Genomic DNA, 26,046 nt, shown 5'->3' on the forward strand with positions numbered 1-26,046 from the left:
TGAAGAAGGAGATTCGAAAGAAATTCCTGGCAAAAACTAGAAAGCAGATCCTCACAAATCTCATGAAGCAAACTTCAAATTCGACACTGCAAGTTTTAATGGAGATACTCAGTGGAAGCCTAGCACCAAGTCCGCGCAGAGCTATAGAAGCAACAAAGTGACCAAAGATGAGGATGAAATTCACGGAACGAGAGGGTGAGAATTCCCGATCCCATGTGCAAAGTTTCCTACAAATGGTGGCAATATTGCAAGAACATACGGAAGAAGAGTACTTGATCCACTTCCCCACCACATTCGTAGACAACACCATCGAGTGGTCTAATCAATATCGAGATGATCACTTTACTACGTGGGACGAATCGAAGAAAGTCTTCTTGAGAGGGCTTCAACACAGTTTCAGCAAGGGAGGTGTCATGCTGAAGCTCAACAGAATCAAATAGAAGGCGAGAGACCCAGTGTATGACTTTGCAACGCAAGTCACGGTGATGACCAACCAGCTGATTTTCTTTCTTTCTCATTCTAAATGCAAAGCCAATTCGGCAACAACAGTACCGAATGAATCCCAACTATGCCAAGTTGGTAAAAGCCAAAATAGATCAACTACAGAGGGAAAGATTTATTTACCAGGTAGATAGAAGCAATTAGTTGTTCCAAATCGTGCTTGTGCAAAATAAAAATGGCAAGTTGAGTCTATATCAACTACAAGAAGCTTTAAAAATAGACGATCAAAGATGGCCTTCCCTAGATGCCAGGTCATCTATACCATGGGCTTTATCACAAGAGTCTTAGGCCAAAGGCTCTCGACATATCCATCCACTTTATGAGTATCTCTAATATCAATCATTACAACGCTCTCTAATACTATAAAACTCATTTATACAAACTACGTGACAATGCATTAGCACCTTTATTATCCTTCCCTCTTCGTTAGCGAATTTCCATATTAAATTATTGCATCGGTTCTACCCACCTAGATTGATGGCCCTCTCAAATCAGGCTGTTTACAAATTTTAGACTCCATGATTGACATCAACATAAAAGCCTGCACCATATAAGTAACATCTCCATAGTTTCAAAGCATGAATCATAGCATGCAGCTCTTGTTCATACGTTGGCCATTTCCTTTGAGAGGAAGAAAGATTCTTGCTGTCCAAGGTAACGCACTTTCCCTCTTGCAATAGAACCACTCCTACCGCATGATAACATGCATCAGTTTCTAAGAAAAAACGGTATTCGAAGATCAACAATCTTTAACACACATCCTTGAGCCACTACTCTCTTTACCAGGTCAAAACTTTCTTGTTGGTTCTTTCGCCAAACGTAACGTACTTTATCTGAGGTTGATTCATACATTCTCACTGATACCAAAATATGCTTTCATGTGTCTTCTTTAAACCTAAACAAATCCTAAGAATGATCGTAAAGGTGGCCACACTAAAATGTAGCCACTTTCTCTGACTCCATTTCAACCTCACCGGGAGTTATGATGAACCCCAAATACTTTAACCTAGCCATGCATAACATAGTTTTCTTCTTATTTACATAAAGACCAGTTTGTCTCATGATACTGAGCACTTTTCTTAGATGTTCTCTTCGTTCAGCAATAGTATTGATTAAACCAATATATCATCAATAAAAATGCACTATGAACTTCCCAATATATGGGCGTAGTGGATCATTCATCGAAATAACGAATGTAGCTAGAGCATTGATTATCAAAAACTCATAATGAGCAAACTTGCTTCTAAAAGCAATTTTATGCACATCCTATTCTCAAATTATGATCTGATGGTGACCGCATTTAAGACATCAATCTTACTAAAGATTAGAGCCCCATATAATGCAACCAACAGATCATCAATTCTATTATTCAATCCTTGATAGTGATACACAACCAAAAAGTATTCTCTTTCTTTTCGTTTTTATCATTGATGAAGCAAAAGATGTTGAATTGCTGCCCCTACACCTTGGCTTCTTTTGTAAAACTCACCCTGTAAGGTAGATTATTTACAAGTTCGTCCAATTTTATGTTTAACATTTCTTTCCGAAGGTAACTCAAATGTTAATTCATCTTTGAAACAATCAGAAAACTCACAAAGAATCCAATTGGCTAATTAGGCCATCTCCCCATCTTGGGTAGCCAAGGAATCTGTTGGTGCATCCATGCATGACTCAGCAAGACTGAAGGACGTTAAGGAAGATTTTTCTTACCTTGAAGACCATAATCACACTCTCAAATTCAAATTGGTAGATGTGTTTCTACCAATCTACAATAGGATTTTTCTTGACGTACAACTATGTGATCCTTTGGTCCAACACCTCAGGTCAACTATAGTCTACCATCTTGACTGTATAAGCAAAGTCACATGGACTTGTTTTCAGCTTCAGTCGTTTTCAGCTTCAGTCTTTTTACCAATTCGCAATTAATAATATTGTGTGTCGGTGCTGAGTCAAACAACAAGACGTGACTCAACAAGGATGATATGTTTGCCTACTTGTCCTTTCATCTTTATTAATTTCATTCCAGCAAAATTTGAGTATCATGTTGTTGCTTCAAGCTTTGATAGAAAATTATTAGACACATCTTTACGATTGTTAGAAACGAAAACACACAATAAAGCAATTTCTAGCTTGTGAGGGGATCCCGCTAGCTAGATTTGAAGCCCCTTAATTGTAGGACTCTCCTCCATTTTTGCATCACATTTTGAGATTACCATCTCAGCCATGCTACGGCTTTTGTTTTTTGGTCAATCCTTCTAAGAGGTGGTTGAAGGCATCTAAAGAATCACTATGCTTTCAGATGCAGTGTATACTATGAGATCCGCGGACGGCTCCACTGTCTTTTCAGTACCAATTTTGCGATCGCGGAATGTACAACTTTTATTTCTTGTCAAGGCATCAGCCTTGGGTAGGGGTGCCCATTTTAGTGGCCGCCACCCTTAGGTTTCTTTGTATCTACTTTCTTTTCAGTCTCATAGACCCTTTGGTCTTTCATAGACATTAATAAACTTTCTTTCTTTCCACCATTGTAAATAGCCCATTCCCCTGCTTTCTTTCTTCCTTGACTTTCTCTAACTGCCTTGACTTCTGCTTCAGTTGAGCTTGGGTAGACCATCTGACAACCAAACCTTTGTGCCTTTCAATTTCTTAGCTTGTTTCAGAAATTAAATTTTATGTTCTTTGATTCATGTGTAGCAATGATAAGCTTACCGACTTGATTGATGCCAACTATCAGATCGTAATCCCATTTTATCTTTGATACGGCTTCCCTTAGATGCCTAATGCAAGTGTAGAATCTTCCTTTGTTGTACCAATCATCTCTTGGGAGGCCCTCTGCTTCCTCTCCGCTTCTTTAAACTTCTTTGCATATCTTCAAGTTTGTTTCCTTGTGATTAGTCTCAACCATGTTTCCATAAACTGCACCTTCTCTATTATTTTAGATTTCAAGAACCCCTGTCTTCACTAACTTAAAGAAGATGGACATCAACTCGGATGTTGTAGACGAAATGCACTTCTCAATCACCTCATGGACCCTTCTTTGCTAGCTGTAGTATTTGTCTGCTCCATTTTCTTCTCCCTTTGTTGCAGACGTGATTTGAGTTCTGCAATTTTTTGTTGTAGTGAAAAGCACATTCATGCATGTCAAGTAGAGTCGCCTTGCGTTCGTAGGACTTCAGGAAGGGGATGAGCAGCCTCGGAGTTGATGTCATAGCTGCATATGATTTGTTTAACCCATCGACCAACTTGTATGGGCTGTCATTGAAAGTCAGCCCTTTCAGCATCAATTTGGATATGGATGTCTGAGTCTCCATTTTGAGCTGCTGTCTGCAAATCTCTCAGCTGCTTCCCCCTGTTCTTTCTTTACTGAGACTAACCCCTAGATTAGGCCCGGGAGGAGCCCAATCTAGGGAGGGAAGGGCTGTACGAGTTAGCTACGAGGAGGACTAGAGGAAAAGAGAGAGGACGGGCTGAGAGGACGCATTTACCTTTCATCACAAAGTATAATTGCACCATAGTCATGCCTATGGCGTATGACCCGACCAACAGCTTGATTTACAGCCCTGGATGCTTGTTGTACATACCATTCCTCCCCTCTTAAGGCCTGAAAAGAGGGCACACATAAGATATCATATCATCATGCCCTTTGACATAATTTATGAAAGGCTTTTCAAAGAAAACTCCAGGTACGATGTTAACTCCGATCACTATAATTTTATCATTGTGGAAATGAAAATATATCTACACACCTTACTTTTGTTGCTTGGAAGCCGAGCTTGCTCATCCAAAAATTCGCGCTTAAGCCTTACCTGCCATAAAGTTTATGTCATCAACATTTTCTTGAGAAGATTGAATTGGTGATTGTGTCCTTTCAAACCATAGTACCTTTGGATCAGTTTTCATTGCATATGGTATGCCCGTTATTACAACAGCACGCCCAGCTTTATCAGCAAAATCAAGCCCCTCACTTACCTGAAAAACACTTAAGAGCACCCCTCCAAATCAATTTAAAATTCGGAATCATACTGTCTCAATGAATAATAACAATGCATCAGAAAGGGTACTGACCTTGCCTCTGCACACTGCAAAGAAAACAGCACCAGCAGAAGTAGCATCATTCAATTTCACAAGAAAATCCTGTGCAGCATCCAAATTAGCTCAATTCCAATTTCCAAATACTCATCTAAAGAGGATTCCTTCAATTTATTGTTTCAAAACACATTAGAAATCGACACAAAAAAGGCCGAGTTCAAGAACTGTAATATCTGCTGGATTAGCTTTAAGATCCTGAATTATATAAGTTAACAAGAAAGTAATATACACACCAATTTTTTTACAAAAAAAAAGGAAGGTCTAGGAAAAGAACCTCATTGGCTTGATTAAACAGGGCTGATTCCTTGGGCTCTATAACCGGCTGTTTATGCTTGCATATTCTCTCCCACACAGTGCTTGATCTCGCCGATGCTCCCGAACTCTAAATTGTATCATCCAAAACAATTTATTCATTATAAGCAATTTAAACATGCAATGTGCTTATTCCCCTAGACGTTAAGTAAGAGTGCAATGTGCACATAGAAAGAAGCAGGGCCAGCGATATGAGACCAAACAAACTTGAATGACCGGTTTCAAAAGTACATCAGAAAAGCTCCCTCCAGAACCTTCATACACCAGTAAACTTGTGTGTTTATGTAAGCTCCTTCTACTTTCAAATAACGGCATTTGCTTGTGCTTTAAAGAGAAATTTCAAGCCTCTTTAAGTCTTTAATATTGATTGAAAAATTTCCAGCACTAACCGATGTCTGCCAAGCTTCAATGCATTGATTCAGCAGGTAGTAAGACGGAAAAAAAATAAGAAGGCCATCTGGGACGATACGTGCAAAATTCACTGCACCAAATACATAAAACCATTGTGCGTCGTTGGGGAGAACAGTCAACCTAAAATGTCGTTCAGATGTTTCAACTTCGCTAATCTTAAAGAAGTAAGACGTGTTTCACACGAAATTCTATTTCATACTGTACCAATAGTGTTGCCAAGCTCAAGCTTGTACTCAATAGAGTCCCGCATTCGATATGAAGAATTCAACGATCGTCCAGATGGTCCAGAGGATACTACTCCAACCCATATTTGGTCTGGTCCGATCACATGAGGGTTTTCTAAACGTATTTCGAAGGGCCTACCAGTGAAAAAATAAATAGAACTTTATTAGCAAGCTGCTAGCAAAAAATACATTCATTACTTTGCAAAAGCTGACTGTGGCTAGGTTGAGTTTTTTTTCAAAAGAATCAAACTTGGCACACTGAGCCCTTACAATTTCAATCAAAAGCAAATGAATCAAGAGGGGCCAAAGTGCCTGATCAAACTGAAAGACGAATTTGGCACACTGAGCCCTTACAATTTCAATTCAAAAGCGAATGAATCAAGAGGGGCCAAAGTGCCTGATGTCAATATGACAGAGCGGACACCAAGTTGTGAAAATTCCTCCATAGCAATTCCAGGATTGAAACACCACCAGCTTAGCATGCGGGTGCTTTTCATCCCTGCATCACTAGCATGAGTCAGAAGACTTTTTTCTTCCATAAACTTGTTGAAGTGAGCCATAATGCAAGCACTAGGGCTTGCAAAAAGCACTACTGTAACACTGTAAAATTAAACAGCCCAGAACCAAAAACAATTTGTGTAAGAATGCGAATTCTGTTCACAAATAAGTCACCACTGAGAAAAGTTAAGTAAAAACCTTTGCGTAGATCTTTGTCCATATCCCGACCATAGGGCTCATGAATGTGAAACTGCAATAAAACTCATGTCCCTTAGAACTTGGATTGCAAAACCCTAGTGCTCAAAAAACTTAGGAATTGGATTTATCATAATGTACACAGTAATAATATATACTGACCCGATAATAAGTTGCATGGGACGTGTCTTGTCCTCGAAAAACAAGACGTAAAGCATCTCTTAATGCTTGAAGGCGGTAAGCAATACTAGGCCTTGTGTGCACCTTCACAGACCCCAAATTTGCTTCTGCTCTCAATCGAACAGAGCAATATTATAAGAGGACCTCACATGCATTCATGTCGGCAAAAATAACAAAGTTAAGCACATAGCATACCATCTTCAAGAAGATTTATTGCATAATCAATGGTATCGAGAAGCATGGTCACTGTCTCCTGAGTTATCTTCATGTCGCCAAGAAATTCATACATATATGGTCCCGGTCGTGTAAAACCCGACTCTTCTTCTGTGAATGGTACATCATTAATTCTTTTCTCCAGCTCAAGCAAAAGCGCTGAAAAATACCACGGAATCAAAATTGAGCTTGAAGCCACATTTTGAAGAATAATATAGAAAATGTAAATTGCAGAGCATTAATTAACCAGTTCCATTAGTCACCCTTGATTTGCCACTTTTTATCAATAAACATAGTTTACCCTTAAGTATGGCAAAATTGTCAGGATCTACCGATGTGTCAAATGCATTATCCCTGTTTCTATGAGCAAGAGCAAGATCCACACATTGCTTGGCTTCCATTATACATGTAGATAAATGTGCTGCAGGTAAGTCAAATGATGCAGCATCTGCACAAATATTCTCCTACAATCAGAAATAGATGATTAGATGCTCATTAAAAGCTAGGAAAGTGACTTTAAAGATATTATAAACAAAGTGCCAGTTGTTCCAAATCAAGCACCTGAATCAAAAAAACTAGACAAAGCTTTGAAGAATTCTGCTGGATGATAACTTTTACTTAAGAAAAGAAAAAATAGGAATTCACCAGGTTGTGTGCCTCATCAAATATAAGCACAGTATTCTCCCAATGGATGCCTGTTAGTGAGTGCCTGTTTTCCTTTTCGATCACGTAGTTGTACGGAACAAATAGAACTTCAGCTGAATTATGGAGCTCGCGCGAGAGATAATAAGGACATCTGCAGGTCTTAATGTCAGATCAAAAAACATACTGACAAAATATGAATCAAAGCATATGCGACAGTAAAGAGTAAAGACCAATCAAAAATTTGCACACGAGCAAGTAACATGGCAAGACCAAGGAATACATACGGGCCTTGTATCCTGCCAACGCTGACCAATTCTTCGATATCAAAAGGCTCTTGACCCATTTCTGGATGGCTCTGTAGGTATTCTATAAGATAAGCATAACCCAACCCAATAAGCTACGTAGTTAAACAAAGGAATGCCTAGTAAGGTTGCATTATACAAAATCAATCCACCGTGCGTAAATGCATTGGTGTGCATATATCCTTTGGCATAACCAAATTCATCAAACATGTAAAAAGTGTTAATGCAAAACATAAAAGTTGTATGATTATAAAGATTTGAAATTCATGCTAAATCAAGAAAAGCTAGGTGGGCTGTAATGATGCAAGTTTGATATTCAATTGACATATCGGAAAGGAAAGTTCAATGTGGTAGCAAACTCCCTATTACCCAATTCCAAAATGATTTCCTGGAGTCCTTGAAAGGAAAATGTGAGTTTGATCCTCGCTTTTCTGAAATATGGAAAGCAATAATGAGGAGGGATCCAACTAATCGAGGAGTTTTCACTTAAGAGTCACATGGAAATGGTGACACACGACAAGTTGGTGATAAAGGACTCAAGTGGAAAAAGTATACTAATAAAGATGGCTACCTGCTCTACAAGGGTAGAGTATGTGTCCCGGACATTAAGCGCCAAATTCTTTTTTAGTGTCATGATACTCCGAGTTCTAAACACCTGGAAATTCAAAAGACGTACGCACTTCTGAAGAGGCTGTTCTTTTGGCCTAGAATACATAAGGACGTCCAAGATTATGTAGTGAAGTGCCAAAAATGCCAAGTCAATAAGGCTGAATGCATTAAGGTACGAGGTCTCATACACCCATTGGAGATTCCATTTGGCAAATGGGGAAGCATCTCCATGGATTTTATTATTGGATTACCTAGGATATAGAGGCGGCACGACTCTCTGTGGGTAATTGTGAATCGATTGACCAAGATAGCTCACCTTATTCCAACCAACGAAGAGGTTAAAACTCTAGAATTAGCTAGGCTATTTATTAAGCATATTTATAAATTGTAAGGGCTACCAGCCCATATTGTTAGAGACGGTAATAGCAAACGGAACAGCCATTTTTAAAGGTTGTGTTTATGAGGTTGGAAACTTCTTTGAATATGAGCACTACAAATCATCCACAGAGCGATGGTCAAACTGAAAGGATCAATCAAGCCATTGAGGATATGTTTCGAGCATATGTAAGTAAACGGAAAAATTATTGAGAACAAGATTCGCCCACATTAGAACTTGCATATAGCAGTGACAAACATTTAGCTGCATGTTTTAGTCCATTCATGATAATGTATAGATTTCAACCTAGAGCCCCAGTTGCAATGGGACTGAAAAGATAAGGTTCCTGCAATGGCCAAAGACTTTCTTGAGGATATGAATCAAATGCTTAAATTAGCTAAAGATAGTATCAAAAGGGCTCAAGATAGAGCAAGAAGCTATGCAAACCCACCGTAGAAGGTTGGACTCTGGTACATGAATCTTCGGAATCACTAAAGACATGTAAATGTCCAAAGTTGTCCCCTAACTTGCTTACAAATTAGCCTTATCAGAGGGATATAGAGTACATCCAGTTTTTCGTGTAATTAGGCTAAAAAGGGAATTAGAAGATGATGATAGTCTCATTGGAAAGGCATACAATATGGCAAGAATGTCTTGTTAAGTTTGAAGGATAGACTCGAAGAGAATTCAACATGGGAGAGGGTAAGCAATCTCCAAAAGAGGTTTCGTAAAAAAAATTTTGAGAACGTGGGAAGGGAATGTTACATCGACCATAATCACGAAAGCCTATGGCTCGGTTATGGCAAGGTAGGAAACCAAAGGGCTCGCCAATGCTTTTGCATATCATGGGACCTACAGACCTTGGGTCTAGGGTCACCCTAGGCCTAGCCATTTATGAGGAGGTGCATAGGATAGCCCAGGAGAGGGCTTAATGGAAGCAGTCCATTAGGGGACACATGGCACTAAGAGATGAGGCCATTTGGCAAGCACTGGGCTCGGGGGAGAGTTCTAGAGAGAACTCCAAGGTGAAGGAGAGAGAAAGAAGTCGACTATCTCACACAGAACTAGGTGTTTCTCTCACGAGCTCATGGCTGGGGAGGGAAATCAAGCAAAGAGCCCTCTTTGTTGTGGTAGATGCTTCACGAGAGTCTCTCCATGAGGAGATCTATCTCGAGACACTAGACGGGGGGGAGTTACGCTAAAGGGTAGAGATATCAAGCCTCGTAGGCCAGTGCCTTCTATGCCAATTGATGGGTACGTGGCACGGGACTACCCTAGAGGTCAGAGACGAGCTCCCCCTCCCCCCCACACTAGAAGATGCAACAAGGACCATAGACTGCTTCACAAGCAGCGAGACCTCAGTGGGCCTATAGAAAGGAGCAGCAACACGATTCCCAGACCCCTTGGGTGGAGCCATTGGAAGGGAGTGGACCAAAGTTGGGAAGAAAAAGAAAAAGCGAAGAAAGCAAGGTGAATGGAACCGCATAAGAAAGGCAAAGGGGAAGGAGAAGTTGTGGGCAAAGAGTGAGGCCGCTTCCGAGGCAATGTGCATCCCTCCGCACACCCTCAGATACCAATGGATGAGACTTTCTTCGACCTTCCGGAGGACCCATAGGAGACTGGGACCAAGGCACACATGCACAGGTACAACAGCAAGATGCGGGATTCTCCGAGGTTCCGGGTCAGCTGCCCCATCTACCAAGCCCCCCTCCTCGCCCAAAGTCCCTAGGATAGCAACCGTCGGTGTTGCAGAGGGTCTGCAATAGGTTCAACAACAGCCTTTTCTTTGGCTAGCCATCCTCCCCACTTGTTCTTCCCCCTCAGCCCAACCCTCCCCCTCCCTCACACCCTTCATTTCCTCCACCACCACCTCCCACTGCTGTAGCATCCGTCACCACCCGCCCTTATCCATAGGTGCCACTCATTCCTCGGTATGTGTCTTGTAGGCCTAGTTACCATCAGTTAGGTCAGTTGGTACAATTAGTACATGTACCACTTAAGACAATTAGGACACTTAGCCCTAGGGTTTTGTTATATTGGCTCTCTCTTGAGCCTCCACTCAGTTTTCAAGCAATTCATTACAGCATCTCGTTTTTTGTCTTCTCCCCTTCATTTTGAGCTTCCATTGCTTGCCATAGCCTATAGTGGTATCAAAGTAGGTTGGGGATTCATTCCTAAAACCATTGGCAGCTTGTTCAAGCTGTTTGGCAGCCCCTAGACCTCTCTTTTCTACTGGTTTGCTGGTTTTCTACACACCCATGAGCATTTGTGGCCTCTCCAAGCACTTCTGTCACGAAAACTTTGCATTTGACACATGAAGACCGCATTTTGGAGCAGCTACCACAAAGGGAGACACATTTCAAGGCATTTCGAAGCACGTTCTGCAGCAACAGGTCCACGTGCAGGATTCACCCTACTGCATGGAGTCCATACAACTAAATGAAACTGTACGTCCATGTTTGACAGCATTTAATGCACTGTACGAATCTGTACGGCAGTTTTTGACAGCATTTATTGCGGTGTGCAGCCTGTACGGATATCTGCGCTTGCAAATAATGTGTTTTGGGATCAGCAAGGCCTGTTTTGAACATTTATTACTCACATGTGTGGTCCGCACAACAGTGCGGACTGCTGTATGACCACTTCCACAGCTATACGGACCTGTTTGAGGCTCATATCACTTTGTTCAAAGTTCATTCCCACTATTCAAAGCTTTTTTTGAGCCCTTTGGAGCTTTCTCGTGCTGCGTGCCAATGCTAGAAGACATTTGGAGATTGCTGCAGTGATCTGGAGGTCCCTCCTTGAGCCCATTCCTCTTCATTTGGCTTTCCCTTGCCTCAGGCTGAGAGTTCCCCTCCATTGGATCACCCTCCTCTCATCTCAAGTGCTCTCCTCCTCGTGGGAGCACTTTTTCTTGCTGTAAATCTCATTTCCATCCTTCTCTTGGCATCTCTCTCTGCCATTTGTTGTCTTTTTCACCTCTCCCTCAAGGGAAACTTTTACTCACATTCGGAGCCTTTTCCCTGTTATCTTTTCGAGCTACATTGTTGGGTAAGCCTTTGTTGCATTAGTTCTTTCCAATTTATGCAAATGATCCTTTTCTTTGAATTATTTACATTTTGGAAAAAATCCATGTTGCCGTGGAAGACCCCGTGTTGCCTTTCTTGGGAATTTTTGCAACAAGTACACCTTGAGACAACAAAGTCTTTTGTAGTGAGAAGTTGAGCAGTGTTTCGCCTTTTGATCTTGAGAGGTTGCCCTTCTCTCATTTGCCTTGGCAGTTGGTGCATTTGCCTTGAATTTCAGCACCACGACTAGCAGCAAGGATGATTTGTTTGGGATGCTTGGGGCTGAGGACAAGCTTGGTGGCACAAATTACCCCATGTGGGCATACATGATGGGGCATGTTTTGGTTGCCAAGAATTTGTGAAACATAGTTTCAGGCACTGAGGTCAAGCCTACATGTAATGCAGCTTCTGCTGCTACATCTCCTGCCTCGATACTACAGGTACTGCTTCAAGCTCATCTAGTGATGGGAATTCTACTTCTAGAGCAGCTGCATCTTCTACTAGAGGTACTTTGCCTCCTACATAGTAGCAGATTCAGTGGGATGGTCGTGATGCCAAAGCAGATGCCTTGATTGCTCTTTCAATTAAAAGGGTCATTATCCCTCATATCCGCTCTTGCAAGACAGCAAAGCAAGCACAGGATCAGTTGCATCCTTATATCAGGTGCGGAATGAGGCGCGGGTCGCCTATCTCTACAAGCATTTGAAGGACTTGAAGCTTGAAGAGGGTGGTAACATGGATGCCTGTCTTACCAGTGTGAAGGATTTGAAAGAGCAATTGGCTAACATTGATGAGGTGGTGCCTAATTCTCAACTCATTTCCAAAACCCTTGATGGGTTGCCTGACTCTTATCAAGGCTTTGCTACTACATTGAGGTTGGTTGCAGGTGGCAATGCCAACCATTATTCCTTTGACTAGCTGGTTGCCCTTCTACTTCAGAAGGAACAAAGCCGTGCAAACCGCAATGCTTCTATGGCTAATGATCAAGCCTTTGCTGCCCAACTTAAAAACAAAGGCAAAGGTAAGGTTTCAGCTAGTAAACCTCCTCATTCACATGCTGGTCACTCCCATGATGCTTCTTCTTCGGGGGATAAGAAGAAGAAGAAGAGATGCAGCTATTGCAAGAAATCTGGGCATGATATTTCTTAATGCAAGAAGAGAATTGCATCTAAGAAAAAGAAGAAAGAGTCTGGTCTTGCATTCTCTGCTTCTCCTATAAGGAGGGGACAGTCACATGTGCCAATAATGCATCATATACAATGAGGGGCGTTGGGCAAGTTACTCTTATGTTTCCGGTGGTCTAGTCACTCTAGAGAATGTACTTTATGTTCCAAGCATTCACAAGAACCTCATCTCTATTTCAGCCATAGCTACTTGTGGCTATCAGGTTCTCTTTGATGGTGTTCAATGTGCCATCTATGATGCTACACATGGCTTTACCATGATCTTGACTGTGACATTGACTAGAGGGCTGTATAGACTTGATACCTATGATAGATGCTTGGATGATGCTGGACTTGCACATGCAGATGCCTTTGCTGTTGATTCCTCTACCATGGCAGATACCCATTTGTGGCATGAGAGGTTTGGACACCTCAACTTGGGGGCTTTGATGAAGGTACAAAAGGATGGTATGGTTCTTGATCTTCCCAAAATGTATATGCCTTCAAAGCATGATCGTGAACCTTGTTTGCTTGATAAGATGCACCGTTCTACACTTCCCAAGGATGGGAAAGTTGGTGCCTCACGCAAGCTTTATTGTGATGTTTGTGGACCCATGCAGGTTGCAGTTCTTGGGGGGTTCTATTATTATGTCACATTTATTGATGACTTCACCAAGTATACTTGGATTTTCGCATTGAAATCCAAATCTAAAGTTTCCACATGCTTTAGGCATTTTATTGCCTTGGCTGAGAATGAAAGTGGGCTGAAAATTTCTCACATTAATACAGACATAGGGGGTGAATATATGTCAAAGGAGTTTGCTGTTTTTTTGGCCTCACGTGGCATTCATCGTCAGTTCACGGTGCCTTACACTCCTCAACAGAATCCCTTGGCTGAAAAAAGAATAGATCAGTGATGGAGATGGCCACATGTATGTTGAAAGGCAAGCACTTGCCTAACAAGTTGTGATTGGATGCCGTTATGTGTGCGAATTACATTTTGAACAGATGTCCCACAAAGGCATTGAAGACCATCACACCTTATGAGGCTTGGACAAGTCATATCGCCTGTGAAGTGCATGGATGCTAGGATGCACCGCTCGTTGTCCTTCGTAGGCATCATTGAAAAATAACTTTCGAATTGATTGAGCCACGAAGTCAACACTAAAGGTTCCTGCTTACCATTGTAGCGTGTGAAGTTGAGCTTCCCCGGAAAAGAAGGCTTGGTTGGAGGTGGAAGTCTCTCCTTTTCTCCCCCCTCTTGTCGAAGTAGAGAAATGAGAAGCTGCCGATCCCATTCTTCCTTCTCTTCTCGAGCAATACATTCTCGGAGCTCCTTGGCCTCTTGAGCCTCTCGGTCTCGGAGTTCCTTGGCTTCTCGAGCCTCTCGATCGTGTTCGTCTTTTGCTTCCCGAGCTGCCCTTTCAGCTTCTCGAGCTTCCCGATCACGTTCTTCTTTTGCTTCCCGAGCTGCCCTTTCGGCTTCTCGAGCTTCCCGATCGCGCTCTTCTTTTGCTTCTCGAGCTTCTCGATTGCGTTCTTCTTTTGCTTCTCGATCCTCCCAATCGCGTTCTTCTTTGGCCTCCTGAGCTAGCCTTTCACGCTCTGTGGCGGCATGCTCACGACCTTCCCGCATCTCCAGAAGCTGGGTCATGTGGGTGAAGAGAGCCTCGGACTATTGTTGTTGCATCTGCATCATAGCCCACAACATGGCTGTCATGGCAGACATGGAAGTGTCTGTAGGGTTTTGTGGTGGGGGTGGTGGCAGTTGAGGCACTGAACCCTCACCCCCCCCCCCCCCCGGTGTTGGAGTGCTCACTAGTACTCATGGTATCCTTGTTGGATTTTGTCTGGACCATAAACCAATAGAGCTGCCCCTATCTTAGGAAAGAAAATTGAAGCTGTGATACCAATGTAGCGGGAGATAGACCATCCTCAATTTCTCTCTTGCTCAATACTAACTGCAACTGCAAGATGATGCACTCAATACACAAAGTGATGTTGTGGATGTGAGTGAGAGAATCAGAGGGAGAGAATGTAGTGGACCTTCGAAGAGGAAAATAGATACAATTGAATAATGAATGCCCAAAGGGCTGAATACAACTGTATGAAGGGGCTGAAACCCTCACTGTAAAACTGGAAGACTAGACTACCTAGAGGAGGTGAATCCTTACTAGGTCCCTAAAGAGGCTGAGGCTACTCTGCTGGTCTGTTGCGGGGAGGCCTAATGCTGCTGCTCTGAAGGAATGAGGGCCAGAGGTTGCTCTTTTATAGGCTGATAGGTTAGCTTGGCTAACTTGGTCAACGCTGACCATTGATCTTGGTCAGTTGGTCAACGTCGAATGTTGACCAAGGTTGGCAAAAAGCCAACGGCTATAAAAAGTCAACGCGTTGACTTTGACTAAACAATCAACTCTTTGTTTTTTGGCTTGCAATGGTGTGGCGTTGACTTCCCGTTGACTGTGTGCTGATTGTTGATTGCGCAGGGCTGCCTAAGTGGCTATATGGATGCCTACGTGGCCGTTGACCATGTTGCCTGCACTGGCATAAGCTAGCATGGCCACGGGTGTGTGGATGCCCGTGACAATGCCTTTCACACTTTGCCGCATTCGCTCCAGTTTTGTTGTTTGAATAGGAGGTTGCAAATGCCCATACATGCACGGCTAGACAGATTTTTCGTTTCTTTAAGCGGCATACCTTCCGTTTAATTTTATAAACCCACTTAGTTCCAATGGCATTCTTGCCAGGAGACAAGTCACATAACTCCCAAGTGTTATTCTGATAGATAGAATCCAATTCAGCTTGCATAGCCTTCAACCATCAATCATTCTGAAAGGCATCCTTATGGCATAATGGCTCTTCATTGCATGCTGTAGTAGCGCTTTATCATCCAACTTGGTGCGTGTATGAGAAGGCACATGCAGATATGCCAAGCATCCAAAAGTCCTCAGGGTTGGGTACACAGTCCACCGCTCAAGGTCGCACCTACTCAAGCAACGGACGTATCTTGGGAGCACGATGGTGGCACCAGTTCGAAGTCCAACCAAATTATCAACACCACGGCTTGGATGTCAAAATCTCAGGCCATGGGTCCAAGTTCATCTATTGGAGTAAGGGTGTTCCACCTCGGCCTTTGATATCAATTATTCAAGGGGTTTGAGGCTGGCGCCAACAAGACACAGTATTACAATAGAATACAATGTTACAGCAAGCAACAGGGTTACACCAAGACCGGGATGCCTCTCTCAAACCAATCTTCCTCCGTCCCTATCACCTATATGCACCAAGGAAAACCACAGGGAGCATCATCCTGGAATATTAACCCACAACAAATATCCATACCAGAAGTTAGCACCAAATCCAGGCATTCAGTACTTGCAGATCAAGATTCATGAGTTCAGCAACCATTTTCGGATTCAGGAACCAAGCATTCGGATCAGGATTTATCATCCAGGTATACCATAGACACTCACCTCCGTCGGCACGATGGGAAGCCTCTTTCATACACACGCCCGTGGAGTTTCAGCAAAAGGGGATCTCACGGGCATCCACACGCCTGTGGCCATGCTAGCTTGTGCCAGCACAAGCAACCAAGTCAACGGCCACATAAGCGTCCGTATAGCCACTTAGTAAGAGCTATGCAATCAACAATCAGCACACAATCAACGGGAAGTCAACGCCACGCCATCCCAAGTCAGAAAACAAAGAGTTGACTTTTTGGTCAAAAGTCAACGCGTTGACATTTTTCCACCGTTGACTTTTTTACCCGACCTGGTCAACGGTTGACGTTGGCCAGCCGACCAAGGTCAACGGTCGACGTTGACCAAGTCAGCCAGGCTGACCTATCAGCCTATAAAAGGGCAACCTCTAGACCTCATTCTTCATCCACTCCTCAGGCCTTTAAAGCCTTCAGAACAACAGAGTCACGCCTCCCTGCAACGGACCAACAGGGTAGCCTCAGCCTCTTCAGGGATCTTGTGATGATTCACCTCCTCTAGGTAGTCTAGTCTTCCAGTTTTGCAATGAGGGTTTCAACCCCTTCATATAATTCAGCCCTTTGGGCATTCATTATTCAATTGTATCTATTTTCCTCTTCGGAGGTCCACTACATTCTCTCACTCACATCCATAGCATCAATTTGTGTTTTGAGTGCATCATCTTGCAGTTGCAGTTAGTATTGAGCAAGAGAGAGAGTGAGGATAGTCTATCTCCTGCTACAGGCATCATCTGTTCAAGCATCTCTGTCATTGTACTGAAAGAGAAAGGCATCCCAAGCAAATCTTGGTTAGAGGCATTTACAAGATTAGGGATTCCACTTCAGGTCCTAGGATTTCGAGGATCGGACAAGGATGCCTTGGTCATTGATGTCCATTTTGGGGGCAAGCTGTCCAAATCTATAGAAAATATACTTATGCCTTTTCCAATTCAGCTTGTCGTGGTCGTAAGTCATGTGGAGACCCCAACTTAGATTACATTCCCTCGGGTTCATGGAGGATTTGGCTCTATGGAGATGTCCCCATCAAATACTTGCAATGGGATCCCGAGGAGAGGGAATGGAGTCATGCAGGGCACCGAGAGAAGAGCCTCCCCTTCTTTTGATAACATAGTCAGTAATGCCAAGAACCTTCAACTTAGCCTTAGAGATTCAACGCCCACCAGAGCCTCTCATTAGAAGGATTTTTAAATTTATGTTCATTTGTAGAAGCTAGTACCATCTAACCACACCCAATGTTTTTAAATTATCATTTTCTTGACGTGCAATAGAAAAGCATGTTGTGGATTACAGTGAATTAGTGGAGATCCAAGTTCGAGACAGATTCCACATGTATTCGTTGCCTTTCTGCTAAAGAGTCTACTCAGCATTGTTTATGGAACTACAGACAAGCGAGGGTCATTTGGAAAGGGATCACTAGACTATGAAGCACTTTTACGCATCCTCCTTTCTTCATGAGCTGGGGCTCAATAGCTCGGCTCACTCTGTCCAGACCTTAGGTGTTTTACAAGAGACACAACTCTTCTTGGGCTATTTTGGTTCGACAACATTTAGTTGAGTCATGCTCTTTGGATGACATTCTTGCCTAGCTGTATAAACCGCCGCATGCCTCTGTAGACAATTCTTGGGAGATTCTAGCAAGCATAGCAATGTGGCATATTTGGAGATCCAAATGCAGTTGATTCCCAAGTCCATCCGAACATACATTGGCCAATATTTGGATAGAAATGGTGGTAACACCTTAATGGCCATTTGGGGGAGTATGCAAGGGTCTTAACGGGCAACGTCTACAAGGAGGAATACCTTCTTTAAAGAATGAAGCCGCTTGCCCCTCTTCTCTGAATCCCCCCAAACTCTTGAGGTGGCATTTTCAACATCAATCTTAAATTTTCTCGAGCTCTCTTTTGGGAGGTTGATTTTGCCTTATTTGGGTTTAAATGTTTTCAAATGATTACATGATGTATTCTTCCCTTGAGCTATGCTCTAAGAGTTTTTTTCATACTTATTAGGAGTCCTTTCTTTGCCCCAAAAAAAAAAAAGTTACTATCCAATCATATCTAATGATCAACTATTGCCAGTGAGAAAAACATGCAACAGGTTTTTGGAGAAGTGCCAACCAAAGTGGAGAAATAGAAAGGATTCCAAGGTACTCTAGCAGGCATAAAGATGGTTCATTGCATTTATCCAATTGGCACCTTCTTTCTGTCAGTGTGTTATCATTGACGAGGAGACTCATGTTTGCCAGAACCTACTATTCAGAGAAGTTTGAGCGCCAAGCCCTTCTCTAGCATCTGGAGATCCGAGATCTAGAGGTACACAAATCCTTGTTCTGAACCAATAGAACTGGAGAGTAATAAAGCGATGAACTAGACTGAATCAACCCCTTCTCCAAAAGTTCATTTACCTGACTCATGATCTGCTCCTACTGCACCACACTAACTGAAGATGCAAGACACGGAATGGAATGGAATGGAAAGGAAAAGCAAGACTAGGAAAGCATAATGGAAATGAAATAATGCGAGAAAGAAATACACAACTAAGCAAAGTACTTACATGATCAAGAAAGGCATGAGGCTTGATGAAAATGACAATGAAAGTACAATGCCTTTATAGGATAGGCACACACACTCTAAGTGTCAAATGTATATGGGATAAGTCCCATAGTGACACATAGCACTCCAAGATATAAAGTAGTATAGTACTACTCTAGAACACACTAAAAGTCACTCAAATTGACTCAATTTCCTAACACCCCCCCATGGAGGAAAGGTGAGGGACTACTGGGATGGAACCAAGAACAGAACATGACAATGATGCTCATCAAAACTATGCATGCCGGTTTGAAACTAGACATGACTCCCACACAATCTCAGAGGCAAGTGAGCATGGCTCAGAGGCTAGTGAGCATAACATAGAAATCTCATCTAGCATGGCTCAGAGGCTCATCATGCATGGATGCATAATCAACTCAGAGATCTAGGAGACCAATGCACCAATAAATAGACCTATCAAAGCCAAAAACACATGGCTCCCACAATACATCCCCACCTGGCTCCAAAGACTAATGAGAAACAGGGAGCCACACACCAAAAATATAAAAGAAATACATCATTTTAGGAGGACTATCCGGACAGAGGACCTTTATTGACTCAATACACATGATTTATTGCATTCATTTTTTGGAAACACCCCTAGGCCAAAGTACCCAAATATATTATGCTTTAGAAAGCAAAATCATGATCTGCCACCTCTCTTCTCCTTCCTTCTTAGCTACATCTTTCTGTGACCTGCGGACGATGTGACGCTTCTATTCGGATCTAGAAGCAAAATCACAGCTTTGTGTCTTCAGCAAAGTTTTCTGTAAAAAGTTACAGCCCTTGCAAGAAGTGACGAAATTTGTTTTTGTGCACGAATTTTGTTCTAGAGCTCAATGATTTAACAGACCAAGCATGATGCAGCCAGCTCAACGTGGAGCTGTCCATCCTCTTCATCGTTGACCTCTAGTCCAACCCGGCCATTTGCTCCTTCTGCCTAACATTCTCTTGGAGCTGCTACCCGCAAGTTGGTGCCCGTATTTTGCCTGCCATTTCTTTCTCTCCTACATCTCCACTGTGCCCGCCATTTTTTTTTCCTTTTGCTCGCCATTTCTCCCATTTCTTCCTCAGCCCTTCATTTCTCCCTCAGCTCGCTTGTGCCCTTCATTCTATCCATCACTCTTCTCTCTCCTAGCTACCAGCTTTATGGGTTCACTTTCCACCAACTCTCTCCTTGTGGACCAATTCAAGGGGGACGGATTTCCCACATGGCAAACAAAAGTGCAACTCCTTCCCATGAAGAAGAATGTTTGGGATGCCATCGAAGATGATGAAGCACTTGAGGCATCAACAGAGCTTCAAACACAAAAGATTTGGAAGCAACACAATTCGAGAGTCATCGCAATCATCGGGCTTTACCTAGATGATTCATTGATTCATCACATCAACTTCAAGTCTAAGGCAAAGGAGATTTGGGCACGCCTCGAGAATACATTTGATAACAAGATCACCAACTCCAAGGTATTTTTGAAAATGCAATTTTACAAGCTGAAAATGGAAGAGTCTGATACTTTAGGAGCACATATAGCAAAAATTCAATCTTTAGTTCAACTCTCCAATTTGAAGTGTTGCCCGGATGACGAGGACAAAATGGCTGTCCTGATGACAAGTATGGAAGGGATTTCTCGCTTTGAGAATGCCCTTGAAGTACTTCGCATTGCATCGACTACATTTGAAGATATGATGTCTCTTTTGCTTGAAAAGGATTGCCGCAACAAAGAATCTCCATCCTATTCAACGAATACTACACAGGCACTTGCCTCCATCAACAAATGGAGACCTAGGCCATCGACTCCACCAGCACAAGGCAAGACATTCAAGCCAGGATGATAGATCATGGCGTGGAGAAGAGAGCTCTAGATGGAATTGAAGAAGCCATTCCTCCAAGGGGAATGAGGGAGAGAGGCTTCAATGTCCTCAACCTCTTACCTCAACCTCTTGGAAGATAGTCTAGCTCTGATACCATATGAAGATGCAAGACATGGAATGGGATGGAATGGAAAGGAAAAGCAAGACTGGGAAAGCATAATGGAAATGAAATAATGCGAGAAAGAAATATACAACTAAGCAAAGTACTTACATGATCAAGAAAGGCATGAGGCTTGATGAAAATGACAATGAAAGCACAATGCCTTTATAGGATAGGCACCCATACTCTAAGTGTCAAATGTATATGGGACAAGTCCCATAGTGACACATGGCACTCTAGGATATAAAGTAGTATAGTACTACCATAGAACACACTAAAAGTCACTCAAATTGACTCCATTTCATAATACTAACTCTATAAGGTGGTTTATTGAGTAGACTACTACCAAGTATGATGTCAATCCCATGGTCCTCCGGTCTTTCTGCTGAAAACTCACTAGGCAACTCATTAGAAAAGCAATCTGAAAATTCAGTTAGAAAAACTGCCCTTTGCTTTCCAAACAGGAAACAATATGCTCTTCATTTACAAGGGGTATCTCTCTAGCAAAAACCATGTACGCAAAAATATGACATTTCATTACAGAATTAATGGCAGAAGCCGTTATAATTGGGACAAACTCCCCTTTTAATTTTCCATCAATTACATGGGTCTTCCCCTTATGTGAAACTGTAATTTTTCTCTTCTTGGCTTCTATCACCGCATCCAACGATGCATCCATGGCATACCCAACAAAATGTCACAACCTGCAAGGGGCATAATATAATGCTCCCCTTCGCAAAAAGGTCCCCACTAATTCATCAAAATGCACAGGTGGTTTTTCGGGTGGGGAGAAGTGTCAAGAAGAAAAAGCTGGTGGTACTTCGACACAAGACCCAAGGAGGAAGGAGACATTGGTGTTACTGATGTACAAAATGCTGCTCAAAAACTTTCTCGTTCCTGGATTCTCAAGTCTAAAAGTTCACAAGGTTTCACAAAGTGTTTGTTTCCACCCTCGAGGACCCTATGGTGGACAGGAAATTGTCTCCAACCGTGAAGGAGAACCATCTCTAGTGAGCAAGTCTTTGCATCCACTGACATAATGCTTTTCTCTAGGGGCAGGAGCTGGTTCCTTCAACATTTATTTCGCCACTAAAAGATAAGCCCATAATGTGATAAAAACGGAAACACTCAAAATTTATGAAATACCAGAGACACGATTTTGATGATGACAGGATCTTGACTTGCACAACGAACGGCAAGCTTGGTTTTGAGCCCTCCCACGCAACAGCTTGATATCAGAATGTATGCACATCTGCTCTCTAGAGCCAAGTACCACCATCTTTGGCCTGCATTTGGTAATTGCAAAGCTACCCCTTTAGTGGAAGCAGATGACTGAGGAGGTACAGTTATGACTATCAATAGTGACACTTGAGATGAATGAGAGAGAGAGAGAGAGAGAGAAAGAGAAAGAAGAGGGAGGGATCATCCGACCCTTTATCTATAAATGAGCCATTCTTTACAGAGAAGAAAGGACGTTTAGAAGCCTTGAAACCTGTAGGCAGTTGATTTCAGCTCACGGATCACTTGCTGCAGTTGGCTGTGCGTCCGTGATGCATAGATGATTGTAGGAAGTTTCCGTTTAACGATGTCTTGTGACAATTCTAAATCCAGCTTAGACTGAACGGTCTCCATCTTGAGCCTTGCCTCTAGGGAAGATTCAAGGCTCTCTCTCCAGGCCAAGGACGCACAAAGTAAGCACAAAGTTTTCCCTGTGCCTGTGGGGCTCTCGAGAAGAGCATTACAACCCTGCAAATGAGTAGTATTAGACTAAGCCAAGGAAAGCTGAAACAAGCTTTTGCAACGAAAGAAAGGACACAATTTGAAGACGAAAGCTGAACAATGGAACCTGTTGAAGAGATTGAATGACACGCTCCATATAGACAAGCTGGCAATCGTAAGCATCGAAGGGAAAGCTGACGTTAACGCCAGCAATCTTGTAGGTGGGCATCCTTGACGCCAATTCGCGAGTGCACGAGTGGCGGGAAATTCCTACGCTCCAGCGTCTTTACGAGACTACTACTCTTCTTATAATGATTTAAATTTAAAAAATCAGAGTGTCTTTTATGAATTATTCTTTGGCCTGCCGTAATAGCAGGTCTAAGTAAAGTCTCTGCCAAAGAAGCCAAAATTATTTTTTTGGCCTGCCGTGGGTGGAAAAGTGAAAAATATTTTATGGTTATTTATTTGGTGTTTCCGGTGATGTGGATTTTCTGGTCTGGCTAAGTGCCCTAGGTGGTCGCCACGTTTTGAGTTGCTATTGGTGCGAATGGTTGTGGTCCGCAATGTCTTCATGGGCCAACACGTGTCCATTTGATTTGCCTTCGTTCTTGCTTCGCCCCGCTTCATTCTGGTTTCATGTTTCTGCAAGATTGCTGTCTCCCAAATCTGTCCAGAACATCTTCGCTACTCTCTTGTCTGCTCTTGTATGCAGGGATTGCGCCATGAAGATGGTGGGTGAGCTCTTTCGCCCTTGCCTTGTTCGGCAATGAAAAAGAAGCCTGACCGCATTACTGTTGTAACTCACGTTATCATTCTCTGCATAGATATGCTTGGCAGGAAGGCTACCAGGAGAGAACACTACAGACATTTTGCCCGCCTGGCTGTACATGGTTTTGCCCAAGTACGAAGCTCCACATCATTATGTTCTCCAGCAGTTATATGTGCTACGCAAGGCAACAATCAAGAGAAATAAAATTGCGAAGGAAGCACTCCAGTCAAACATCAATATGAAGTTTGGCAAACTTCGTACATCCAGAACATGAGATGAGCCTGAGCTATGTGAAATTGTGTGTTTGTATGCTCGAGTCCCATTTCGCTGGATTTTGTGTGTCCGCTTTGGGTGAGGTGCACGTATTCATCTGTACAAGAATTAACTTCCATCTCGAGGTGTTTGTTGGAAAATACATTTTACTATCAAATGTGTCTTTCCAACTCCAATGCGTCGCAGGAGAGTGAGCGATAAGGAACACCTTAGCTAGTGATTGGGGGTCTGCAGCTATAAGCTTATACGTTTCTATTTGCGAGTTCCTTGTTCATTTTTTTCCCAGGAAAATTGTAAAGTTGTGAAAAGACTTCGACAAGATGCGAGCTCATAAAACCATCTAACGATTTACGCTCTCTGTGCCTTTTTTTTTCTTCGAGCAACATTGTATATTATGAACGAGCCTCAATATAAGGCTCCAACAGACTAGTGTTCCTGGCATTTGTGATCGTATGCATGGCGGCCGTCACTTTAATAGATTTCGTCTGCCATCGTGCTTGAGCCTACCTTTTACATGTTACATAATGATTCCTTACGTATCTCTGAGTATTCAATAGTCTATATAATGTTTCCTTCCTGATCCCACATCGATCTTCCCCTCTTAACTCTCTCTCTCTCTCTCTCTCTCTCTCTCTCTCTCTCTCTCTCTCTCTCTGTATAATTCTCTACGTTGGTTGGAATCCATGCTCTCTGCAGCTGCTCTATAGTGTGTGCTTCCTCTTCCCATGTCGTTGAACGATTGTTCCAATGGTGAACCTCTAGAAAGAGCTCACCATTAACAAACAGATTTGCATTACCTTAGTTTTGATTTTGATTCAAAGCCGGGAGGGCCATTCATCAGCGACGCCAACAAGCTCTACTTATTACTTAGTGAACCCGGAGCCTTCTGCATACGTGATGTTTGAATTTTGAGTCTTTTCGACAATGCTTTGAGTTTTATGCGTTGCTGTTCAAGAGCACTTACGGGAACCAGCATGACTGCCAGAGGTCTTAAACCATCACTGGCTTGTTTCAGTGGTTATGATATTTCTTCTTCCCGCGAAGGACGTCTTTGTCCTTTGATTGCTTTGTTTTGCCTCTCCAATGATTTTTATAGGCCGATAAAGTCGTTCGCCCCTTCAAAAAATTTCGGTCTAGTCACCTGCTGCAGCAGTGCTTCCAATGGCGCTATTCTTCGCGCTGGCGTTTAACACTTCTATAAACTTCCCCGGCTTGCAGAAGGGGACGACTCTCTCGATTGTTCCAATGTTGGGATACTTTTTTGGTGCTTCCTGCCTAGCTCGACCCATCGAACATCACGCTAAAAGATGGATACCGTTTCAAGACATAGCACAGCTTGCCCGTATGTTTGTAGCTCTACATAGTTTCTTCGTTTTGTCCGCGATCATGGGTGGCGATCTGGAAGAGAATGAGTTCTCGGGTAACTCCGAAAACCAGGACTCTGCAGACTCAATGGACACTAGTAGTGGCCAGTTTGAGAAAGGTGCGAGTGCGTGTACTCTGCATTTCTAAATTCCATTTCGACATTCCCGTTCTCGTTTTCTTTTTTGTGTTTTCTGGATTCGTCGTTGTCTTGCATTGGTTGTTGAATGATTGCTTATTGCTGCTGTCTCCAGATATGATGAGCCTAGCCGAGCCTCGCCCAGCCTGCGCCGAAGAAGCCACTTCACGCTTTCATGGTCGATTGTCCATTTTCTCCCTCTCAATAGAGCCTTCGTGTTGATGTTGTGTAACTCTAGTCGAGCCGATTCTCTTTCTCCTTCTGCTCTTTCGTTGCATCCCCTCAAATGGCTCATTTCGCAAATGTAGGTGAAGATACTCGGGAGCAAGCAACAAAGTTTTATTCAGACGAAGTGAAAGCCAAGGATCAAGGTAATTGCTTCGGTGGACGAACGTTTAATCTTTGTTGGCCCAGCCTAACTCAAATCTGCGCTTCCACAGTGAAAGCAAAAATTGATGAGACTGCAAGTGGATCACGTAACGCACGAGGCCACGGTAACTCCTGCGTAGCAACACGATTCTGAGGACTCGTTGGCTAGCGTTGAATATCTGTCTCTCTACTTTCCTGTTGCGCTTTCTGAACCAACGTCTGCTGGCCCTCCAAATATCGTTGCGCTGCCCGTCTCCCTTGCTTTTCTATTTTAGTGTCCATGCGAGTATTTGGTTTTGATCTTTGGAAATCTTTCATGCTGTTCATTCCTTCCGCAATCACACCTGTAGCAGATGTGCCTGCGTATGTTCCCTCAGTTTCAAAGCCAGTTTATGCAGCCGACTATCAGCGCGGATGTCCAGGCTCTTGCCAATAAAGGGTTTGTGTTTGTCTCCGGGGGCTGCCTTCTCAAAACTACAGCACCTGCTCCACCCTGCTTGATCGATGTCCCGTTGGTCCTGGGCCCCTCTAAAACGCTACATAAGGATGGAACTCTTCTGAAAAACACCGGGT

At 42.9% G+C, this 26,046-nt stretch overlaps 1 protein-coding gene across 1 annotated transcript in view; it reads right to left on the bottom strand.

Moving 5' to 3' along the window:
* Window positions 1-22,819, bottom strand: part of LOC147890684 (RAD3-like DNA-binding helicase protein) — a 165,203-nt gene extending 142,384 nt beyond the window's left edge. The window contains exons 1-17 of the mRNA XM_087389325.1: window positions 22,689-22,819; window positions 22,335-22,588; window positions 21,989-22,128; window positions 7,553-7,634; window positions 7,269-7,419; window positions 6,925-7,087; window positions 6,606-6,782; window positions 6,393-6,517; window positions 6,234-6,285; window positions 5,892-6,036; window positions 5,518-5,672; window positions 5,292-5,383; window positions 4,865-4,972; window positions 4,567-4,635; window positions 4,384-4,470; window positions 4,248-4,307; window positions 3,987-4,102 (exon numbers count right to left, since the gene is read on the bottom strand). Of these exons, the coding sequence (XP_087245451.1) occupies window positions 3,987-4,102; window positions 4,248-4,307; window positions 4,384-4,470; window positions 4,567-4,635; window positions 4,865-4,972; window positions 5,292-5,383; window positions 5,518-5,672; window positions 5,892-6,036; window positions 6,234-6,285; window positions 6,393-6,517; window positions 6,606-6,782; window positions 6,925-7,087; window positions 7,269-7,419; window positions 7,553-7,634; window positions 21,989-22,128; window positions 22,335-22,588; window positions 22,689-22,790 (2,078 nt within the window). The 5' untranslated portion in view covers window positions 22,791-22,819. The remainder of the gene's footprint in view (window positions 1-3,986; window positions 4,103-4,247; window positions 4,308-4,383; window positions 4,471-4,566; window positions 4,636-4,864; window positions 4,973-5,291; window positions 5,384-5,517; window positions 5,673-5,891; window positions 6,037-6,233; window positions 6,286-6,392; window positions 6,518-6,605; window positions 6,783-6,924; window positions 7,088-7,268; window positions 7,420-7,552; window positions 7,635-21,988; window positions 22,129-22,334; window positions 22,589-22,688) is intronic.
* Between the last annotated feature and the right edge of the window lie 3,227 nt (window positions 22,820-26,046).

The sequence above is a fragment of the Dipteris shenzhenensis genome, chromosome 18, assembly GCF_047967505.1.
Source record: "Dipteris shenzhenensis isolate YYH24624 ecotype China chromosome 18, Dip_SZ_1.0, whole genome shotgun sequence".
Taxonomy (NCBI): domain Eukaryota; kingdom Viridiplantae; phylum Streptophyta; class Polypodiopsida; order Gleicheniales; family Dipteridaceae; genus Dipteris; species Dipteris shenzhenensis.